General features: G+C 38.4%; 1 protein-coding gene across 2 annotated transcripts; it reads right to left on the reverse strand.

Annotated features, from left to right (window-relative positions):
• Positions 1–5,942: 5,942 nt before the first annotated feature.
• On the reverse strand, positions 5,943–20,208 carry LOC149176445 (uncharacterized). Of its 2 annotated transcripts, none has more exons than XM_089419920.1 (2): positions 19,810–20,208; positions 5,943–9,239 (listed from the first exon to the last, which is right to left on the reverse strand). In XM_089419920.1, exon 2 carries the CDS (start codon positions 9,232–9,234, stop codon positions 6,127–6,129), a length of 3,108 nt encoding a protein of 1,035 aa, XP_089276046.1. In that variant the 5' UTR covers positions 9,235–9,239; positions 19,810–20,208; the 3' UTR covers positions 5,943–6,126. The 2 variants fall into 2 exon arrangements, with proteins under 2 accessions (XP_089276046.1, XP_089276045.1); XM_089419919.1 differs by having other exon boundaries at positions 5,943–9,247; positions 19,810–20,207.
• Between the last annotated feature and the right edge of the window lie 509 nt (positions 20,209–20,717).

The following is a 20,717-nucleotide window of genomic DNA, read 5'->3' on the forward strand; positions in this document are numbered from 1 at the left end:
CCCAGATCCAACGGCCCATATTTATTCCGCTCCCGCTTCTTCCGATGTCCCTCGCCCAGCCATCTCCACCGTCTATCCACCCGATCCGACGACCAGTCTCGTTCTTCCATCCGACCATTCCACCCACTGCACAGACCGCATACCTTAACCGTTCCATGCTCCCGAAAGGACGAAGGTGACCAGTTTTAGTACCAGGTGCATTTCCTCCTCAACAACCACATTCAAGCAGCAGTATGGCCGAGAAGGAAAGGGACAGAGCACGAACAGGCAAACGCATTTAATAGTTATGGAACTTCACCCCATACGACACTCCAGCCACCTAAGAGGACAGCAGAGTGCCCGAGAAAATCAATTTCATCCACTGCAACAAGCAAATCGCACTCAGACTCCATCAGGCAGTTAAAGCAGTTGGTGCTCAATTACTACCCCTCCATACTTAGAATGGTCGAGTGCCTTTGTAATGAAACTCTATATATACCCAGAAATCAGATGTAATCAGGGTTGATAGTTGTTGTTTTGATGTAGGTTCAACTTCTAGAAACTGTAACTGCTTTAATACTTGCAGCGTCTCGTCGGCATTTTCAGCGAATACAAGCTTCTTTTGTTGTTAATTACTCACTTTCCACCTCTTCTCTGTTCTGGGTTGTGCTTGATTTGCATTCTTTTTTGAACTCTTAATGTGTAGCATTAGAGGGGCTGTCATCCCACCTCTGTGTTATAATCTTGCAGGTGTCAGTGAATGCATTAATCAGGGTTCTTTTCACTTAGTGACAGAGAGTTTTCATCATGTCTGTGCACTAGGGAATTAGATTTGCAAACCCTTTTACTGGTTGCAGTCAGCCATCACAGGGTCCTGTGTATCTGCTGGTGTGGTCAGTATTCTCCATATTCACCCAATCCTTAAACTGTGAGTAATTGGTGGTCTAAAGCCTTGTAGTTTGGGAATGTTCACGCATGTATGGAGTCAAGCAAAGTAGGAGTGGTTATCTGGCTTGAATATGCATCATCCCTTCCATTCATCCATTTCCAACATCAAGTTGAGTTTGTGATATCCTGAGCATCTCCGAGCTACAACCTAAGAGAGTTTCTTGAGGTGATAACAAGGCCTAAGCTTGTGATGTCAATGATTTTTGAACCTCTACTTGTCCAAATGATGTGCAACTATAATGACCAATTTTCACAAGTGGAGGAACTCAATGAACCATGAAGTGTTATATACCTAGGGGGGATAATATGGGGTACAAAAGGAGGCACCCAAGGGAATTATGTAATAATGAGATGGGCCATAATAATAAATAAGGTGGTTAACACGTATCATGTAAGGGACCACAAGTAATTAGTAATAATGTAATAGGCTCATAGTATTAAATAGATGGTATTGAAAAACCATAGTATTGACCCATGGTATTGTATGTATGAAGCCTATATAGAGGCTAGAGACTCCACATTGAGAGATGTCAAAGATTATTGTATGAACAGGCATATGGCTTGTGGAATGTTCTCTTTCCTTAAGGAGTGAATGTATGGTGTTGCCCTACCTTAAGGGTTTGATATCAATAAAGAAGGATTTCTATTTTATATTCAAATCTTGTTATTTCTATTATCATATATTTTCATATCAGAGTTATAACAAGTGGTATCAGAGCACTTTCTTGGGCAAAAGTAGAGATTTTTTTTTTCAAGATTTCTGAGGCAGCGAGTTTGCATATTAGATCTATACGTTTTGGGGCAAAATCTAATTGCAAATCTAGATTCTTTGTGAAAAAATACCTGATTTCAAAAAAAAATCGGTTGAATCAGAGTCCAGATGAAAGAGATATCGCTGATTTAAAAATCAGTGGTGTTGCAGACATTTTTTCAGGGCAACGAGTTTGCGGCACATATCTGTACATTTTGGGGCAAAATCTGCAAAATCTAATCGCAGATCTGAATTCTTTGTGAAAAATACCCGATTTCAAAAAAAAAAAGTCAATCGAATCGGAGTCCGAATGAGGGAGATATCGTTGATTTAAAATCGGCTCTTTTTTCAAAAAATTTGGTGACGGCGGAAGAATTGCAGCGCAGATCTGAAATTCCAATGCCTGACTCAAGATTTCTATCACATGGGCAGATGCAGAATGGTTGTTCCATTTCCGAAAACAGGTCATAATAGAGATTCTGAGCAATATTGACGGAATTGTGGCCATTTCAAATTTTCGCCAAGTAAGTGAATTTTTCTCAAACCCTCTTCATGGAAAATTTTACAGGAAAAGATGATAGCCCTACTATTGAAGAATTCATACAAAAACTAAAGAGCATATATGGGGTATTTTGGAAGTCTATAGTACCAATTGGTTTGAAAGAAGAGGCCGCCATATGGTGGAACTCACTTGGCATCAAAGACTTGTCCAAATTTTCGAATGAAGAATTGGAAAAACTCTTTATGGACAAATAGTCTCAGGGTAGAAAACAAGATAAGGGAAAACATGTGGGGTTATTTCCTACTGGTATATTCTTATTACAAATTCATGGATTGATTCAAAAAGAGAAGATCATTGTTTCTATAAATCCTAGTTGCAAGCATAATTTTATCAATGTTAATTTGGCAAAAAAATTGCAAGTTCCAGCAAAACACATTAAAAACAAACAAGTGGATAATGAAGATGTTCAAGTGTATAAAGATTTGAAGATTTCTATGGATAAGTATGTGTTGCATGGTGATTTTTATACTTCAGAGATGGATAATATGGATATTGTTTTAGGATATCCTTGGATGGATCAGTGGGTACTATCAATATTAATGTGCAGAAGAAATTCCTGAAGCTCTGGTATAAAAAGAAAAAAAAATTACATTACAAGTTATTTCCATCAATAAACAGGTAGAGTACACGGAGGTTGAAGCAGAAGATGTTCCAGGGACTGACATATCAAATGATGAGTAGTTGATGGTCGACAATCAAACACAGAAATTAAACAAACAAAATTCTTCGCTTTTGCCCAAAAAAGTGCTATGATATCACTTGTTATAAATCTATCCGAAAATATAAAACAATGCAAATAAACCCAAAAAAAAACAAAATCTGAATATAGATAGAAATGCTTCTTTATTGATATCAAACCCTTAAAGTAGGGCAACATCATACATTCACTCCATAAAGAATGAGAACACTCCACAAGCCATATGTCTGTTCATACAATAATCCTTGACATCTCTCAATGTGGAGTCTCTAGCCTCTATATAGGCCTCATACATACAATACCATGGGTCAATACCATGGTTCCCTCAATACCATCTATCTAATATCATGGGCCCATTACATTATTACTAACTACTTGTGGTCTCTTACACGATACGGGTTAACCACCTTATTTATTACTATGGCCCATCTCATTATTACATAATTCCCGTGGGTACCTCCCTTTGTACCCCATATTATCCCCCTAGGTATATAACATGAAGCGTCTTTTACTTAGCCTACATTTGCTAAAAAATGCCACGAACCCTATTGTGAATCTTGGAGAAGTTCTTCATGAAAGAAAACGTGTTGTCTTGCTCTTTTTGCTCATGAGATTTGGACAACATTGGGAGAGCAACTGGAATCTCCCAAAGAGTAATAGGTTATGAACTTAAAGAGGGCCCAAAACTTTGAAGAACCAACAAAGATTTCGTACAACCCAAGCTTCAAGTTGATAGGTTTGCTTTCATTATAATTTGAACTTCTATGAATGTAATCCAAGTTTGTAGGTTTGTAGGTTTGCTTTCACTGTGATTTGAACTTCTATGAATGTAATCTTCTACTTGTTTAAATATGGAAGGCTAAAAGACATACAATGGGGGTAACCAAGTCCTTTTCCCACATAGGATGAAGGGTGGGCCTTCTTAATAAGGTGAGCCGATCCAACTAGTTCATTTTGTAAAGAAAATCGTCAGCCAATCCAACTAGTTCATTTTGTAAAGAAAACCGTTATGCACTGTGTAGTTGAAGGGGCCTAAGTAACCATGGTGGGCTGCCATATGGACTCCATGACATGGTTTTGTCTATATGTGAAACTTTTTGGAGTTTCCGACAGATTTCTGGCTAGAATCCGATGAAAAATATTGTGGTGAAATCTTGATTTGTGTTGTTTAAACTGGTTTTTTTTACTGCATATATGGATTCAACACCCTCAAAAACGCTTGGAGCACTTCGATTGTGAAATGTTTACCTGTCAAACTTGTGATTTCAATGAATCCCTACCAGATTCTAGACAAATTAGATCAAAAAATAACCCAGAAAACTTTTCAAAAAGCCTCACTTATAAATGCCACCTCCATGACATCCAAATTAAAAGTCTATGGCATATTGTGGTTTCCAATATTTATTCACTACACATATGAGCATAACACCAACAATACAAAATATACTTTTATTCACTACACATAGCATAACACCAACAATACAAAATATACTCGCACTCAAGAAAACAAGAGGGCATTTTATAGCATTGTACACATTGTATCGTAAAATGTGTTACCACAAAATTGTGCGAAGAGTGATCACAATTAACCAGCATCAATAATACAATAACGCAGGTGACTGATCAATTCAGATTCACTCAAAAAGGAAAAAAAACATGTACAAACCGCACAAACCACATTAAGGTAACGGAAAATTGAAATATATAATACTACACTAGATCTCATCAACTAATCCATAGCATGCAAACCACTTCACACACAAGAAAATAACAATCCATTCAAGCAAAATTTCTTACCTTCATCTTGATACTAAAATGTAAGAAAAGAATCAAAAGGAAATCATAACTAAATCAACCTTAGATTAAAATAATACAATGGAAAACACAATCAAGTCTCCCTTGGGCTACTTGAGACTAGCCCAGTGGGTTAGCTCAAGTGGTTTAGTGCTGTACATTACAAGGTTGTGGGGTCAAGTCCCCAGGCTGGTTGCCTCTGTAAATACTGTGAACCCCGCTTGATGTCCCCACCAGGTTAGATCAAAACTGCAACCAGCCAGTTTACCCTCAGTACAATTATCGAAATGAGAACAAGCGTCCAGTATGGTTTCTACAGGATGTGAGATTCATAGAAGGAAGAAAAAAAAAGAGTTCAAAAACGCCTCTTTAGAGTAAAAGAATATAAATCAAAAACACTATCAAATCCCCCTTTGGACTATGTACAACAAGCCATGTGTAAGACTGAATGGAGAGAGACCATTCATTTATTGTTATTCTCATTCTGCTGATGGATTCTAAATGAATAATATGGAGACTTTCATCTTCAACCAAAGAAAAGATGAAACGGACTACAGATGAACAAAATCCCTCTGCTCGTGTTAATGAATACCAAAAATGCAGAAAGTGTAATGATTTAAGGAGGCAAATCAAATGCATAACATACAGAAAGCTATATGTGGGATTTTAAGAGAAAGTCATTCATTTACTGATAATGGCATGCAAAATCATCCATAAACGGTTCTACACGTACATTAAATCTTCAACAATTGACATTAAACAAAATGATTTCCATACTTCATTTGTTTAACTAGATTAGAGTGGCTGCTAGAGGTGATCCAGCCGGTGCCACCAAATGAATATTGATATCTCCGTTAAAATTAATCTATAATAGATCTTTGTGCATATTCCTACCACATTAGGGGAAATTGTAAATATTTGAAACAACAGTAGCCACTTCATTATTTATGTACATAACCTCGCAACAATTTTGTTGCCTTGTATAAAAGACACCAGCGTGTACCCATAGCTTATGGAGTACAGCATTAAGGAATCAAAACCAACAAAAACATACAGAAATGTAAACCAAATAACATAGACGACTAGTGGCAAGGTAAATACCCTTTAAATCGTTAACAAGAACAAAAAGGTTAAAACACTTCTGAAACATTCCACGAGACGTTAGACAACCTTTTCAACAGCTTGGTTTGGGTATGAAATGCTTACTAATATATAGAAAATATGGATTATAGGCTAAGATAGACTATAAAAGTTGCATTTTACAAGCATTTAATGTCTACCTGCATTTTCAAATTGTACAGAAAAGAAATAAATACATAACATAAGTTGTGGATAGGTTATAACACACAAAAGAAATAATGAATTTCAAAGAAACACAACCTGCATGCTGCAACTCTAAAGATTATGTGAGCTGTGCTGCTTATTTACATGAGAAACAGTTGCAGCAAGTAGTGGCCCTGCAAGTGCTGCACATGATAAAATGTCAATGTCTGCCTCCCCTAAAGGCTTTGCAGAGTATGTCGCAATGCACATAGACACATCAGAGAGGTGGTAATTTTCTGCCACAACTTGTTCTGCCCTCCAAAAACTATAATCAAATGAGAGTGCTTCCTTTTCAAGATCGTTCTTTCTCCTTTGAAATGCATTCCTGGCTACTCTTTGTCCTTCACAATCTCTCCTGTCATCATCTAATATGCGTGTGCTTCGTCTTGCATCCCTAGACCTTCTCACCCGCTCTCTCCACATTTCTTTCCACACTTCTCTTTCAATAAGCCTATCATCTATAAACCTTCCCTGATTGGCCTGCATAGACCCAACAATTCTAGTGCTAGAGCTTGAACTCAACTCCTTTATGTTTTCCTCCTGACCTGTTCTTTCTTGTAAAATGTTACTCCTAGGATTCATCACACAACTATGGTTGTTTACAAAACCATTTTCATACTGTAAAGCACCACGATTACTATTTTCAAGATTGTCCTTTCTAGACATGCATTTATCAGCTTCAGTGTTAACCCCATCTTTTCCAATGGGACTTGATTGAAAAGGAGATGTCATTGAATTTTGGCCACATCTAAAGCCTACAGAAATAGAACTTTGGTGCTTCTGATTTGGGCATGAACTTACTGGGGAATCTTCCAATGATCTGGGGTGAGGGGGTTCATTTTCTATTTCAAATAAATGTCTTTTCCTTTCATAGGCATCAATTCCTTTACCCAAACTTTCTTCTGTCTTTCTCGGGCTTTCCAAAATGCTAGAAGAATCATCCAATGATCTGAGAGAGCCAATTTTAATGTTCCTGCTACTATCCCTTAGCCTTGAGCCATCATTTTTAGCTCCTCTCTTAAAAGGGTGTCTGCTTGCAATATCTAATTTTCCATCCATGTAAATATCATGAAACCTTGGAATTCTACGCCTGTATTGATCCTGTCTATCTTCTTCATTCTCTCCCAGCAAACCACATGTGTAACCATTACCTGCATTTTCTACATGCAAGAAATCCCTTTGGATACTGCAGCTTTCAGCGTTTTCAAATTTTGAAAGGTGTCTAACAGTCTCAATGCTTGCAAAGCTATGACCATCGTCCATTGCTTGAGAATTGACACAGTCCCATCCTCCAACACTTGCAGTTCTACTTTTAAAGCTTCTTTTGTCCAACAACTTTTCACACATTGTCAACCCATGCAAACATTCTGAACTGTGTGATATTTTATGAGAATTACTCCATCGATTTTTAGAGGTGCCACTAGTTTGGGAAGAACCGTGCTGGGGAACAGCTAATGACTCGTCGTTACGGCATAGCCCATGTGCATCACAATGCAAAACATCACATTGGCATGGGGGCAACTCAGCCTTTGGATAACCTTTCTCCTCAATGAACTCACTGGTCCTATCAGGGTGCCCATGGGAGAGCCTTTGATAGCCTTCATGGCTATACCCTGAACCTGCTCCCTCTGATTGTGAGCAAGACATGTCATCCTTCTCTACATCAACATGATAACTTTCCTTGGTCTTTCCTAAGTTACAGAACCTTTGAGAGCCTTCATGGCTATATGCCGAACCTGCTCCCTCTGATTGTGAGCAAGACACGTCATCCTGCTCTACATGAATATGATAACCTTCCTTGGTCTTTCCTGAGTTACTAATATTTGCATGTTCAGACTTGACATAAAAGGATTCTATGTTTCCAGTCCCGTGATCAGAAATTTTGGGAAGTTCTTCAAGCAAGCCTTTTCCCTTTCTGAGCCTCTTCTCCACATTAGCTTCAACAGATAATTTTTCCCCTAGATCAAGATCTTCAGATATATTATGTCGTTCACTTGCATGCAAATTAAATGGATTTATCCCACAATCTAACTCATTCTTTGGGATGGAACCAGTTTCCCTACTCAAGATGCCTTCATTTATAACCGACTTGGACAGTTCTTTGTTATCTAAAGAAGACATGAAACCATTCTCTGGAGACTCTGACTTCAGGGACTGTGTCTGTGCAGTCTCTTGGTTTGTTTTTGAAAATTTACCAGATGGCAATTCACAATTGATATTATTTTCACTGACAGCATATTCTCTCTCACAATTGTCGCATTCCCAATCTGTCATGTCCTGCAGATATGAAGAACGTATCTCATCTAGATGATGTTGTCTTAAGTGGATCGTAACACTCTCTAACAAATCAACCAGCAGAAACCTGTTTAATTTTGGAAAATTAACAATGAAAGAAGGAATAACATCCCTGAACTCATTCAATCCCTGGAGTATTGCAAAGTGAATGACTGGAAGCATACGTTTCATGACATCATTGGTAGGTGCAATTACTTGTCTGAGGCTAAAATCTGACAGTCGTCTGATTCTTGGACAACCTTGAAAGCGAAGTCTGTTTTGTAAGAAGAGGCTCCATATAAGTCCAGGATTCATTGAAGCCTGTTGAGATTCTCTACTTAGTCTACTTTCACTGCAACCGGAAGAATCAATATTTTCTGTTCCACTGTAATTTCCCTGGGTAGATATCGAAGCATTGGACGTTTCGCCCTGTTGATCCTCACTCTCCCCTTCTGTTCCATCTGGCACTGCCCTACTCTTTAAAATGGCATTATCAAAATCTGACCCATACTCTGAACGAGTAAGAGCATTGTCCAATTCTGAGAAATCTCCAGATTTAGCAGCCATAAACATGAATTTCTCCACAGAAGCACCAATCTCTGCATAACGCATGCAGCGGGCCCATGAAGCTGGCTCATCCTTGGGTCGTCCTACCCTCACAACAAGTGTTTGTAACTCTTGAAACTCTTTCACCATTGAGTATATCTTTTTCAATTTCTCTTCATAGCTAGAATAATTATCAGGACAAACAATAGACAAAGAAGATATGCATGTTGCATGTCTGAAAAAGGCCCGGGAGACAGCCATGCATCGTACTAGAGATTTACAATCGCAGATGGCACCAAATATCATCTGAATAACATCTTCAGGAAGGCGATCAAACAAATCTGGTTGTGTGTCTTCCATCTTCACTGTACTTCTACAAGACATTCAATAAAATGTAAGTGAGATTCAATCAACTCTTGCAAGAAAAGCATGAAAATATCCATCTGAATTGTTTAAGCTGAACATCAAAAGACCACTTTAAAATCTTAGGCAAAGAAGCATAAAATACCTGATGCTATACAATATAAACAGGGAAAAAATAGGTAAAACTCTGATAAGGGTTATTTCGTGCATACAAATTGATCAACCCCCTTGTAGATCAAACCCCAATTTGGAATGAGAAAATGAACTAATTTTCCCCTAATGCTACCAAGCTGTCGATTAATCCATCCACTTGCTTTCAAAAAAGAATCATAATAATAGACTAAAAATACATTCAACCGCATTTTCCAAACAAGAAAAGTATGTTTCCAATGCTTCTAAATGGACTGGTCACTTTACATCGTTCTAGACAACAATATGTCCAAGCAATTTATATATCTATCCACACAGTGGACACACTCATAATTACAATGGATAATGACCCATTAGCATATGCAGCCACCTACATGATGATTTCGACCGAATTGCAGGATTTTGATGCAAGATGGTATCAAACAAGGATATGAAGAACATTTGCAAAAGACAAAGGCTCATGGTCATCAGGTATCGCGCTTGCCAACATAAGCATCAGTGCACCAAATCCCATCAGAACTCAATGGATAAGTATGCTTGGGCCAGAGCAGTACATAGTTTTTAGTGTTTACAAGCAAATAAAATGGAGCATACAAGCTCAGTGATAGACATAAATACATATATTTTTATTAATGAATGACGATTCTTACATAGAAGGACCCCTGGCTTATATATTGCCTCGAGTACCTCTTGGCGAAATGGCATGATCTTCTGATCGTGCCCTTTTGCCTAATTAACCTATAATTATAAGTTGATTAAATTTTTACACAACGTTGCCTTCCTCTCGAAAAAATGCTTTGTCCTCAAAGCATACATAACGACAGGTGTTGTTGACGAAACATTTATGTCTCCCAAGAGGCTTCTTCTTCTAGTAGGTTCTTCCACTTGATAAGGTACTCTTTAATTACTCGAGATCGTAATTTCCTTTCCCTGGTGGTAACAATTCCTTCTAGTTCTAAAACGAACTTGCCTTCATCATCTAATATCGGAAGCATTGTCTGTGCTGATTGGTGTTTGCCCAATGCCTTTTTAAGACAAGATACATGGAAAACGTTGTGAACTCGACTATTATCTGGAAGACTTAAGTTGTATGCTACTTGGCTGATCTTTTTGTTAATCTGGTACGGTCCATAAAACTTTAGCACCAATTTGTTTTTTCCTTTCTACTTTAGGGATAATTGCTTGTAAGGCTAAAGTTTAACAAATACCCATTCTCCAACTTCAAATTCTCTCTATGTTCTATGTTGGTCGGCTTGCTACTTCATGTGATTTCTTGCAATACTTAGATTTTCTTTTAACGCTTGAAAGACTTTTTGGGTTTCTTCTAACTGATCCTTAACTGCTGGAACTTTTGTCTCGGTGATGGCTAAGTCCTTCCATTTAGGAGGTTCATATCCATACAGAGCTTGAAATGGGGTCATTTTTGCGGAAGTGTGATAAGTTGAATTGTACCACCATTCAGCGAGGTGTAACCACTGAGCCCACTTATTTTGTCTGCTGCATAAAAACGAAGGTAAGCTTCTAAGAACTTATTGATAGTTCCTGTTTAACCGTCTGTTTGAGGATGATATGCGGAACTCATATTGAGGTATGTTTCGATATGTTTGAAAAACTCCTTCCAAAAATTCCCTTTAAATTTAGCGTCTCTATCACTAACAATGACCTTGGGAAATCCATGTAATTTGTAGATATTCTTGCAAAATATCTCAGCGATCTCTTTTGTTGAATCTGATTTCTTCATTCCAATGAAGTGTGCATACTTGGTGAGTTTGTCAACTACTACGAGAATTTTGTCCTTGCCATTAGACACAAGTAACCCTTTGATAAATTCCATTGATATTTCCTCCCAATTCTGATTTGGAATGTTTAAGGAATGGAGCAATCTAGGTGTCCTAAAGTTCTCATTTTTATTTCTCTAGCATGTATCACATTCTGCTACATATTTTTGAATATCATTATTCATTCCCTTCCAGAAAAAAGACTAACATGTGTTATAATAGGTTTTAAAAAGCCCTACATGTCCAGTTGATAATGAGTCATGGGACTCTTTGAGAACTTTGGCTTTAAATTTAGAATTTGGACTTAGGTAAATTCTCCCCTTGTACCATAGAATATCGTTTTTCCACTCAAATATTGAATTTTGAGGAAGGTTATTGATTATAGCACTTGTTTCTGGATCTTTTGCATACTCAATTCGAATTTCATTAAGCCATTCTGGGATAGCAACTGAAATTGCCAATAATGACAATTCTTCGTCATTTCTAAACAGAGCATCAACTACTACGTTTTTTTTTTCTCGGCAATACTAACTACTGATATATTAATATGTACAGCAAATACTTTACATCCAAAGAAGCTGGCTACCCATGGCCAAAGGAGTCTCCATGGGTGACATTGACCGTTTCATGAAATTGCCACGCAGGGCAATGTTAGCAAAAAGAACAAAATGCATGACACTGAGAACTATGCGACTCACACTATGATAACCCGCGCAGGGGCATCTTGAAACCTGTTTATAACACGAGACAAACTGTGACAGGAGCCAGAACTGCATGGCCTGAAGGCCTTGCCAGGCAATTACAAAAGACAAAAATTGACATATACCAGACACACTACTTCGCGCCTGCGGCATCCGTGAAGACCGCGCGCAGGACTTAGTTCCGAGACGCTTAACCAACAAAACAAAAACATGGAATTGACAATTAACCAGACCCCTGAACCCAACATGAAAGGACCCAACCTGAGAAAAGAAGACTGAAGCATGAGAGCGTTGGTGAGAGTTAGTCCTCGGACTCTTCCTCCATGCTTCTGCTTCCGCCTTCACCTCCAGACGCGCTTTCTCCCGTAGCCAATGGACTTTGCGAAGGGGATGACTGTGCATGGCCTCGGCATTGGGGGTGAGGCTGAAGACTTGCACCTCCAGAAGTGCCCGCAGCAGTGGACGACTCCCCCAACAGAACCTTACCATTGCCTCTCTCGGAGCAGGCCACCAAGTTTGACTGCTCCCCCAGTGGGAGTTTCCCCTTCCCCTGCTCTGTGCCGTCCTCCGCAAGAACCAGCGATGACCCATCATCCACCGTAGGAATTTCGGTGAAGAGCACAGAGATATGTGCGTTAATCCCCTCATTGCCCTCAGAGCTGCCCAGTGAGAAAATAACTGAACCAAAAGCTGGAAGCCTGGGCTCCCCCTCAACGGAGCTGCCAACTTCCATGACTTGCCTTGCAGGAATTGGGTTGGCTCCCACTCTGCGATAGCAATAAACACAACAACAATGATGATGTAAGTCTGCTGCTGGTGGGCGGGGGAATTGTCCTCTCCCAGAACCCCTCCTGCAAGGCATTCTCTCCCGCACCATCGTAACCTCCCGCCCTTTGAGCTGAACACCTGCTCCACAAAACGGTATGCAAGACCCTTCCGCCTCTTGACGGAGCTCCAAAGAGCGTAAACACAGACAAAGATGCTCAGGGGGGAAACTGTCCTCACCCCAGCTCTCCACCACCCAAATAAAACATAGACTATGAACATTCCCTGAACCACAGTGCGCTGCCTTCGCCGGCCAACCTTTGCCTTTATTCTCATGTCCAATTCTTGAGAAATGATCCGCATTGAATGCCTTACGCAGGCCTGCCATCATCCTCAGCGGCTCCATTAAGGATTGCTCTGGGGCGGCTCCCTTAAACCAGGATTTCGACGGCTTGGGGCATTAATAGCCCAGTCCTCTTCACGTGGCAGCAGGTGCATGTCATACACCGCTCCGTTTACCTCTGAGACACCCGCATCCGGGAAGCATCAACTACTACGTTGCCCTTCCCTATTTTATGTAATATATCCATGTCGAAGGCGGCAATTTTTTCAATCCATTTTTGTTGTTCTGTAGATAGCGTTTCTGTTGAAGGAGATGCTGAAGACTATTATGGTTTGTTCGTATTAAGAACTTACTTCCCAAGACATATTGTCTCCACTTGGCTAATGCGTACATAATGGCGAGCATTTCCTTGTTATATGTAGACTTGAGACATTCTTTCTTATTGAGCTTCCTGCGTTCAAACGCAATTGGGTGACATTCCTGCATTAATATTGCTCCTATGCCAAAACCTGAAGCATCACATTCAATTACAAACGGTTTTGAAAAATCTAGAGTTACTAATACAGGTGCATTAGACATAATTTCCTTCAAATCTTCAAAACACCTTCCTGCTTCATCATCCCATCAAAATGAATTTTTCTTTATAAGGTTCGTTAGGGGTGCAGTTACATGGCATATTTTTAATAAACCTTCGATAGTACACAGTCAACCCTATGAATCCTCTTAACTTGGAGATGTTAACTGGTTTGGGCCATTCTTGTATAGCCTCGATCTTATTAGGATCTACTTTTACTCCTTTATTGGATATTATGTGTCTGAGGTACATAACTTCTTTTCCGAAGGTGCACTCGAACATCTTTGCATAGAATTGGTGTTCTTCTAATATAGTGATAACTTGCTCCAGATGTTGTAGATGCTCCTTCCATGTTTTGCTACAGATTAGAATATCGTCAAAGAACACTAACACAAACTTCCTTAGATATAGACGAAATACCTCACTCATGGTGGCTTGGAAGGTTGTCGTAGCATTAGTTAATCCAAAGGGCATTACCTTAAATTCATAATGACCTTCATGTGTTCCAAAAGCAGTTTTTGCTATCTTCAAACCTTATCCGTATTTGGTAGTAGCCTGATCTCAAATCTAATTTTGAAAAGTATTTAGCTCCATGTAGTTCATCCAGCATTTCTTCGCTAAAAGGAATTGGAAATTTGTTCTTAATTGTTATCTTGTTTAGCCCTCATTAATCTACGCATAGTCTAAACGATCCATCTTTTTTTCGAACTAATACAACTAGAGCAGCATATGGACTTCTATTTTTTGTGATAGTACCACATTTTAAAAGATCCTGGACTAATCTCTCAATTTCGGCTTTTTGATGATGTGGATATCGATACAATTTGATGTTGACGGGAATTGATCCTGATTTGACTTTTATTATGTGCTCAATTTCTCTTTTAGGAGGCATCTTAATTGGAAGGTCTTGGAACACTTTTTCGTGCTTTTGAATTAGTTGTTGAACTTCATGTAACTCTTCATTAACCAAATTCGAAGTTAGCATTTCTAATTGATGACACTACACTAAATAAGTTGGTGCTCCTTTCTGAATCATTTTCATCATCTAGGATGATGATACAATTTGATTCTCAGGGGGCTGGAACCATATAACTTGTATTTCTGCCCTTCCCATTTAAATTTTATAAATTGTTTTTTATGGTTGGCAGAGTAAGTGCATAGGGTTTGTAGCCATTGGATACCTAGGACCACATCCACTCCTACTAATGGTACAGTGTAGAACAGAGATTCAAGATTATAATCTTGAATCTGTAATTTGACTTTATGACATTTCCCTACCTTTTCGATTTTCTTACTGTCAAGTACCATAACTTTCATGTTGGGCATGGGAAATGCGAAAATGATGAGCTTTTTGCCATAGTTGAGTCCAAAAAGTTGTGGATACTACCGATATCGATTAGAACCATTACGATGCTCTTTTTGATATGTCCTTTTAACTTTAATGTCTAGGCCTGAGATATACCTGTCATGGTCAATAATGACACTTGCGGAATATTCTCATTATCAAGCTTTGGAGAAAATTGTGGAGAATCTTCAAATTCTACATCTGATTCTTCATTGTCTTAATCATTGGTTGCTTCACATGCATACAAGTTCTTGGTTTCTTTTCCCTTAGCACATATATGTTTAGGGTCCCATTTTTCACCACAACATTTGCTCTTACCTTCTTTCATTCTTTGCATTTTTAAATTAATTTTTTCTCCTTCACGAAGATGTGGTGGAACATATTTTGCATTATCTGTGTTTGCAGTTTGGGGAAATCTTTGTCTTCAGTATACTCTTTGAACTTTTGGCCACTGCATCTTTTCGTGCTTCTTTTTACTAGTGTTTTCTTTTTGTCTTGCTTCTTCTATAGAAGTGATGTCATGAAGCTCAAGCTCGGCCTCGGGATGGGGTTTAAGTCCTATGATGTATGATTGAATGAGACGAGTTTCTAATAATCCAGGTACTCATGTAGCTAAAGTTTCCCATTCTCTAGTATATTCATCCACATCTCCTTTTTGTTGTAGTTTGGTGAGTGCTGAGAAGAACTCTTCTTCCTTGGCACCTTGAAACCTCTTAAAGAATGCATTTTTGAATTTCTTCCAACTAAAAGCAAGCGTCGCCTTTTTCCACCACATATACCAATTATATGCTTCACCTTCCATTTGCATGGAATCTGGATGCATGCTTGATCTTTTCATCATCATTGTCAATACTATAAATCTCGAAATATTCTTCTACTTTATTGAACCATGCAACATTGTATTTCTCATTACTGTCAAATTTGGAGAGCTCAAGTTTTTCTCTTCGTTGATAAGTAGCAACTAGTGGAGTGAAGCAAGGGTATTGACTCGAGAATTGCATATTTGAGTATTGATTCCAACGCTGCATATTTTGAAAATTCGTGTTACTATTTTGTTTATTGGGCATGGAAAGATGCCTTTGGGGACTCAAGGTTTTGATGTGAGTCTTATGATTTTGACATGTCTGAAGAATCTAGATGTTGAGGAGCTTCGTTATTTTGGGATATTTGATCAAGAGTAATTCTCAACTTGTCACAAATACAGGTCAACATTTCCATTGCTTGATCATGAGCTATTGATGTTGCATTATGATTTCGATCCACCTTATTTGAAAGGATTGCATGATCCTTTTTAAATTCGTTATGATTCTGCTCGAGTTGACTCTCTATTCTCTTCATTGTATCCTGGAGCTCCTTGATTTCATTAGAATGTCCAGTAACCTTGTTCTCGAAATCTATTAATTTTTTATTAAAATCAGCCATCGGCATTGATGTAGACATTGATCTAGTATGCAGTGGTGTATATTTATCCAGCTTAACCTTCTTTTCTTTTTTTTATAACTATGTAATTTTTTTTATGAATTTTTTTTTGGTTAAATATAAAAACTTTTTTTTGTATTCCCCTTTTTTATATATATATATATAACTTTTTTTTATTATTACATATATGATATATAATTTATTAATTAGTTATAAAAACGATATAATAAAATCATATAACCAAACCATACAATAAAATACATATATATAATTCGATGGTTTCCAAACGAGATTTTCAAAAGGCGCTACAGTTGACCACCTATGACGTATCACAGTTGACTATGCTGGGGAAAGAATGCGGTGTTTGACAAAGGCTCGGAAAGAAAACATAGGAGAAGCCTAGAAGCTGGACAGAACAAAAAAACAAGTGGTTGGATGGTCGGGGACCTGGACAAAGTAGGGGTTCCACGAGGACTAGACGAACGACGCTAGATGATACGGTTGATGGACGGACGACAAGAGCGTTAGACAGATACAAGCACTCGATTAAAAGGGAGGACACGAAGACAAGGGTTGTCGGTTAAGGCAGAGAACGATACGTGAATGGTTCGATGATACAAAATTCTGGATGGAAAGAACAAAAGACAAGGGTGTTGGGCCTAAGAAGCGGTGGGGAATTATGGCACAGGACCTGAGGGATGTATGGGGTAGAACAGTCTTAGTGCAGCGCAGAATGACATGGAAAGGTTTTGACAGCAAAACTATGAGATGTCAATGGCATCCGAAAAGGTTTGTGCAGCAAGAGAGTGTCTGAGGATCAATCGCTCTGATACCAGATGGAGAATACAAGCTCAAAGATAGACATAAATACATATGTTTTTATTAAGGTGTGATGATTCTTACATAGAAGGGCCCCTGGCTTATATATTACCTCGGGTGCCTCTTGGCGAAAGGGCACGATCAAAATTGCCTAATTAACCTATATTTACAAGCTTATTAAATTTTTACATAACATAAAATCTACCTTTCAGTGAGATAAGAAACATATACCTGTTGTAGGTCATAATGAAAAAATACCTAGGCGCATAAATACATGCATCAATAAAATGGTGTAGCTTGTTGTGTAAAATTGATGTTATATAGCATTTCAAGTTAAGAATCTTAGAAAAATAAAATAATGAATTTGAGAAAAGGCATTGCCACGGAAAAAATAATTTCTTCTGCATGCATCAATCCAAATCCATTATAATTATTCCCACCAATACCACTTCCAAGCCCTCCCTGAGTTACCTAACAAATGCCAATTCTACCCACAATTACAGAAAAAAACTTAAAAATATCATGCAATCATGTATTCCCTTAAAAAGGTCTCTAAAATTGAAGCTTCTCATGCCATTTCCAAGCTATGTAATCTAATTTATCTACAGATAATTGCATCAACCGCTTTGCCCAAGAGAACACGCAAACACTCCAAACTTTCATTGAAATTTTAAATAACATATACCAATTGACAAAAGCAACGTACCAGAGGGTGCACAGTCTTAAACCCAAAGTTATTTCCAAGCCATATGCTCATCTACCTAACGAATATCACAATTGAGCAAACTCATTGCAAAGCATCAAAATCCTATACGTTTGCACAAAACTTTTGTCCAACGAGTGAAAATTACAGGTTGTCTACTTAAAAGGCCTCCCAAAAAGATGAAAAAAAAATACATTTGAAAACCTAAAATTATTTAGTGCCAACAAACAACAAACACTTTCCCATATGGTGTTGGGAGGGAAGCAATAAATTGGGGGGTGTCGATGTCATCTTCACTCCATGCAATGAATGGGGTCAATGTGCCTAGCCATCTTCCTCCCACTCGACAGTTTGGGCCTCCTTCCCGATGGCCTTGATGTAATGAACGCCATTACTCTCCCTTGTTGTTTCCTCCCGCAAGCCCAACACCGTATCTCTACTTCTGGTAGCTCTTTGATGGTGCTCTATCCGTTCATGTTTCATGCTATGATAGAGGTTTTCTACTTCTATTCACCCTCCCCTTGCTGCAAGAATGGTCCCTCTTCTATGCATTCCCTAACCGACATCTCTGCTACAGATGATGAATGTTTCCTTCCCATCCCTTGCTTGCTCAACTAGCTTCACAACTGGCTTGTGGCAAGGTCAATTAATTTGCTTGTTCTTACTTGGGGTCCTTTGTTCTTCCCCATTGCTTGGCCCTCACCGCTCTCCTCTCCCCTTGTCTCAAACCTTGTCCCATTACCTACTTCCTGACACAGCCATCACTCGCCACCATGCATAGAATCGCTGAGGTAGTGGAGGTTGTGGTTTTCAGGGAGGTTCACACCCTTGCTTCAGAGTCAAGTCCTCCACAACGGTGTTCCACAATCAGATCTCTCAAGAAATACAAAAGGGGCATTGGGAAGCTGAAGAAGAAGTTGTCTGGGACAGAGATTGCCACTCAAACTTATGCAACATGTGAAAAGTTGCTGCTTGGGTTCCAAACACAGGGCATACCAGGGGATGCCAGAATATTCACTGTGAGGATGAAGACTCTTCTTGGAAAAATTATTTTAGAAAGATATGATGCCAAAGATGAAATACTATTAAGGCTTGATGAAATACAGCTCCAAATGCAAGCGTTTGAAAGCCTCCTGGAGCGCATCGAGGCTGGCTTGGCCCCAAAATTCGGACCAGTTACCACTGGTAAGGTTGCTGCTGCCTCCATTAAGGTGGAATCCTCTGTCTCCTCTTAATTTTCAGAATGACTGTACCAGCCACTGTCTCTTTTGTTTTCGGTTTTTACGGACATTTCAGCACATTTAGTTTAGTTATGTTAGTTCTCTAAGTAATCTCCTGTTCAGGATCAAGTACATTGCCACACTTAGTATAATTTGGGAGTTCAAAACGCATATGCAGAAAGTTTACTGCACTGCCAATGGTCTGGTTTCCTGAGTGGCAGCCAGAGACTCAGTAAACTCCCAAACATGTAATTTCTTGGATTATCAATGAAATTAATTTTAAAAAAAACAACAACAACAACAAGCACTGGACCATGGGAAACATGCGTTTGAGAAAACTCAAACCCTATCTATAGGTTGGTGAAAATACGCTAAAGTTTTTCAGTTCAATTCTTAACCACCATAGGCATTTGGAGGTATAGACGACAAAGCAGTGCGTTTACTAAATTTTTAAACAAACAAAAAGATTTTAGATCCTGCAACCTTTCATCCACCCCATTTTAACTCCATGTACATAGTGCAAAGGGTAATGCGGAAACGTTGAAACGAAAAACGGTAAAACACGCAACAAGAAAACCCCTCCTTGATTATTTTCCAAAGTTTCGTCTGAATATAGTGCCAAGCGTGGATGAAAACTGAAGATAAGAGAATAGAAGCAAAATTTGGGCAAAATATCCACAGATTACAAAGGGAAAAACAGGAAAAGGAAGCATCGCATTCACATGGCTGCACCTTTAGTAGATCGAAGCCGTTACCTCTATTCTAGATTCCGATTTGGTAAAAATGAACAATTTATGGCCTTGTGAACTGCATCAACATGGAAATCCCTGCTTCCAGATCATGTCAACCGATCACCTCTATTCCAGATTCCGATTTGGTAATAAATTGATTTATGGCCTCGTTTTTCACCTTCTGAACTGCCTCAATATGAAAATTTCCGGCTCCAATATCACGTCAAGGCTCTAAAGCTCAAAATCCCTAGGGTTATCATGGATTCGTCAGTCGCTGTCCAGCTCTTCATCAATCGAACGACGTAGGGTTTGTATCATTCATTGAAATGGATGGGGTTTTTAAGTTTTTTCTTTCAAATAATTCAAGTGAACCCTTTGACCAAATGCGTTATCGGATCGAATATGGACTGTACTATCCGTGTAAAGTCGGTAACTCTCTATTTCATCTTTTTTTTCTACTGGTAGAGCTTCCTATTAATTTGCATATCTCTAAAATATCTCAAATGGACATTTTAAATCAATTAACTTTGAGATGAAGTGCTAGAGTGGAGGTTATATATCCTTGCAAATTTGATGCTTTGCAAGCATATTGTGAAATAATTTTGAAATGACTAATTTATTAAATTATTATATGTTCTCTATTATTATAAAGAATAAATTGTAAAATTATATAAAGCATTTTAAAAAATAAAATATCATATGGTTTTTATATTTTGTAAAGTTATATTGCGGTTTTGGGATCTTCATGTTCTTTAGTATTATAAAGAATAAATTGTAAAATTATCTAAAGCATTTTAAAATTAAAATATTATATGGATTTTATATTTTGTAAAGTTATATTGCAATTTGGGGATCTTTTGTGGAAATTTTATGGTTGTTCGATCTTTCGTTTTCAGTTAGTCATTTTAAGATTAGATGCTAACGAAAGGAGT

This window comes from Pinus tabuliformis, chromosome 4_1 (genome assembly GCF_031772625.1).
Source record: "Pinus tabuliformis cultivar Carrire ecotype Pingquan chromosome 4_1, CPIR1, whole genome shotgun sequence".
Lineage (NCBI taxonomy): Eukaryota > Viridiplantae > Streptophyta > Pinopsida > Pinales > Pinaceae > Pinus > Pinus tabuliformis.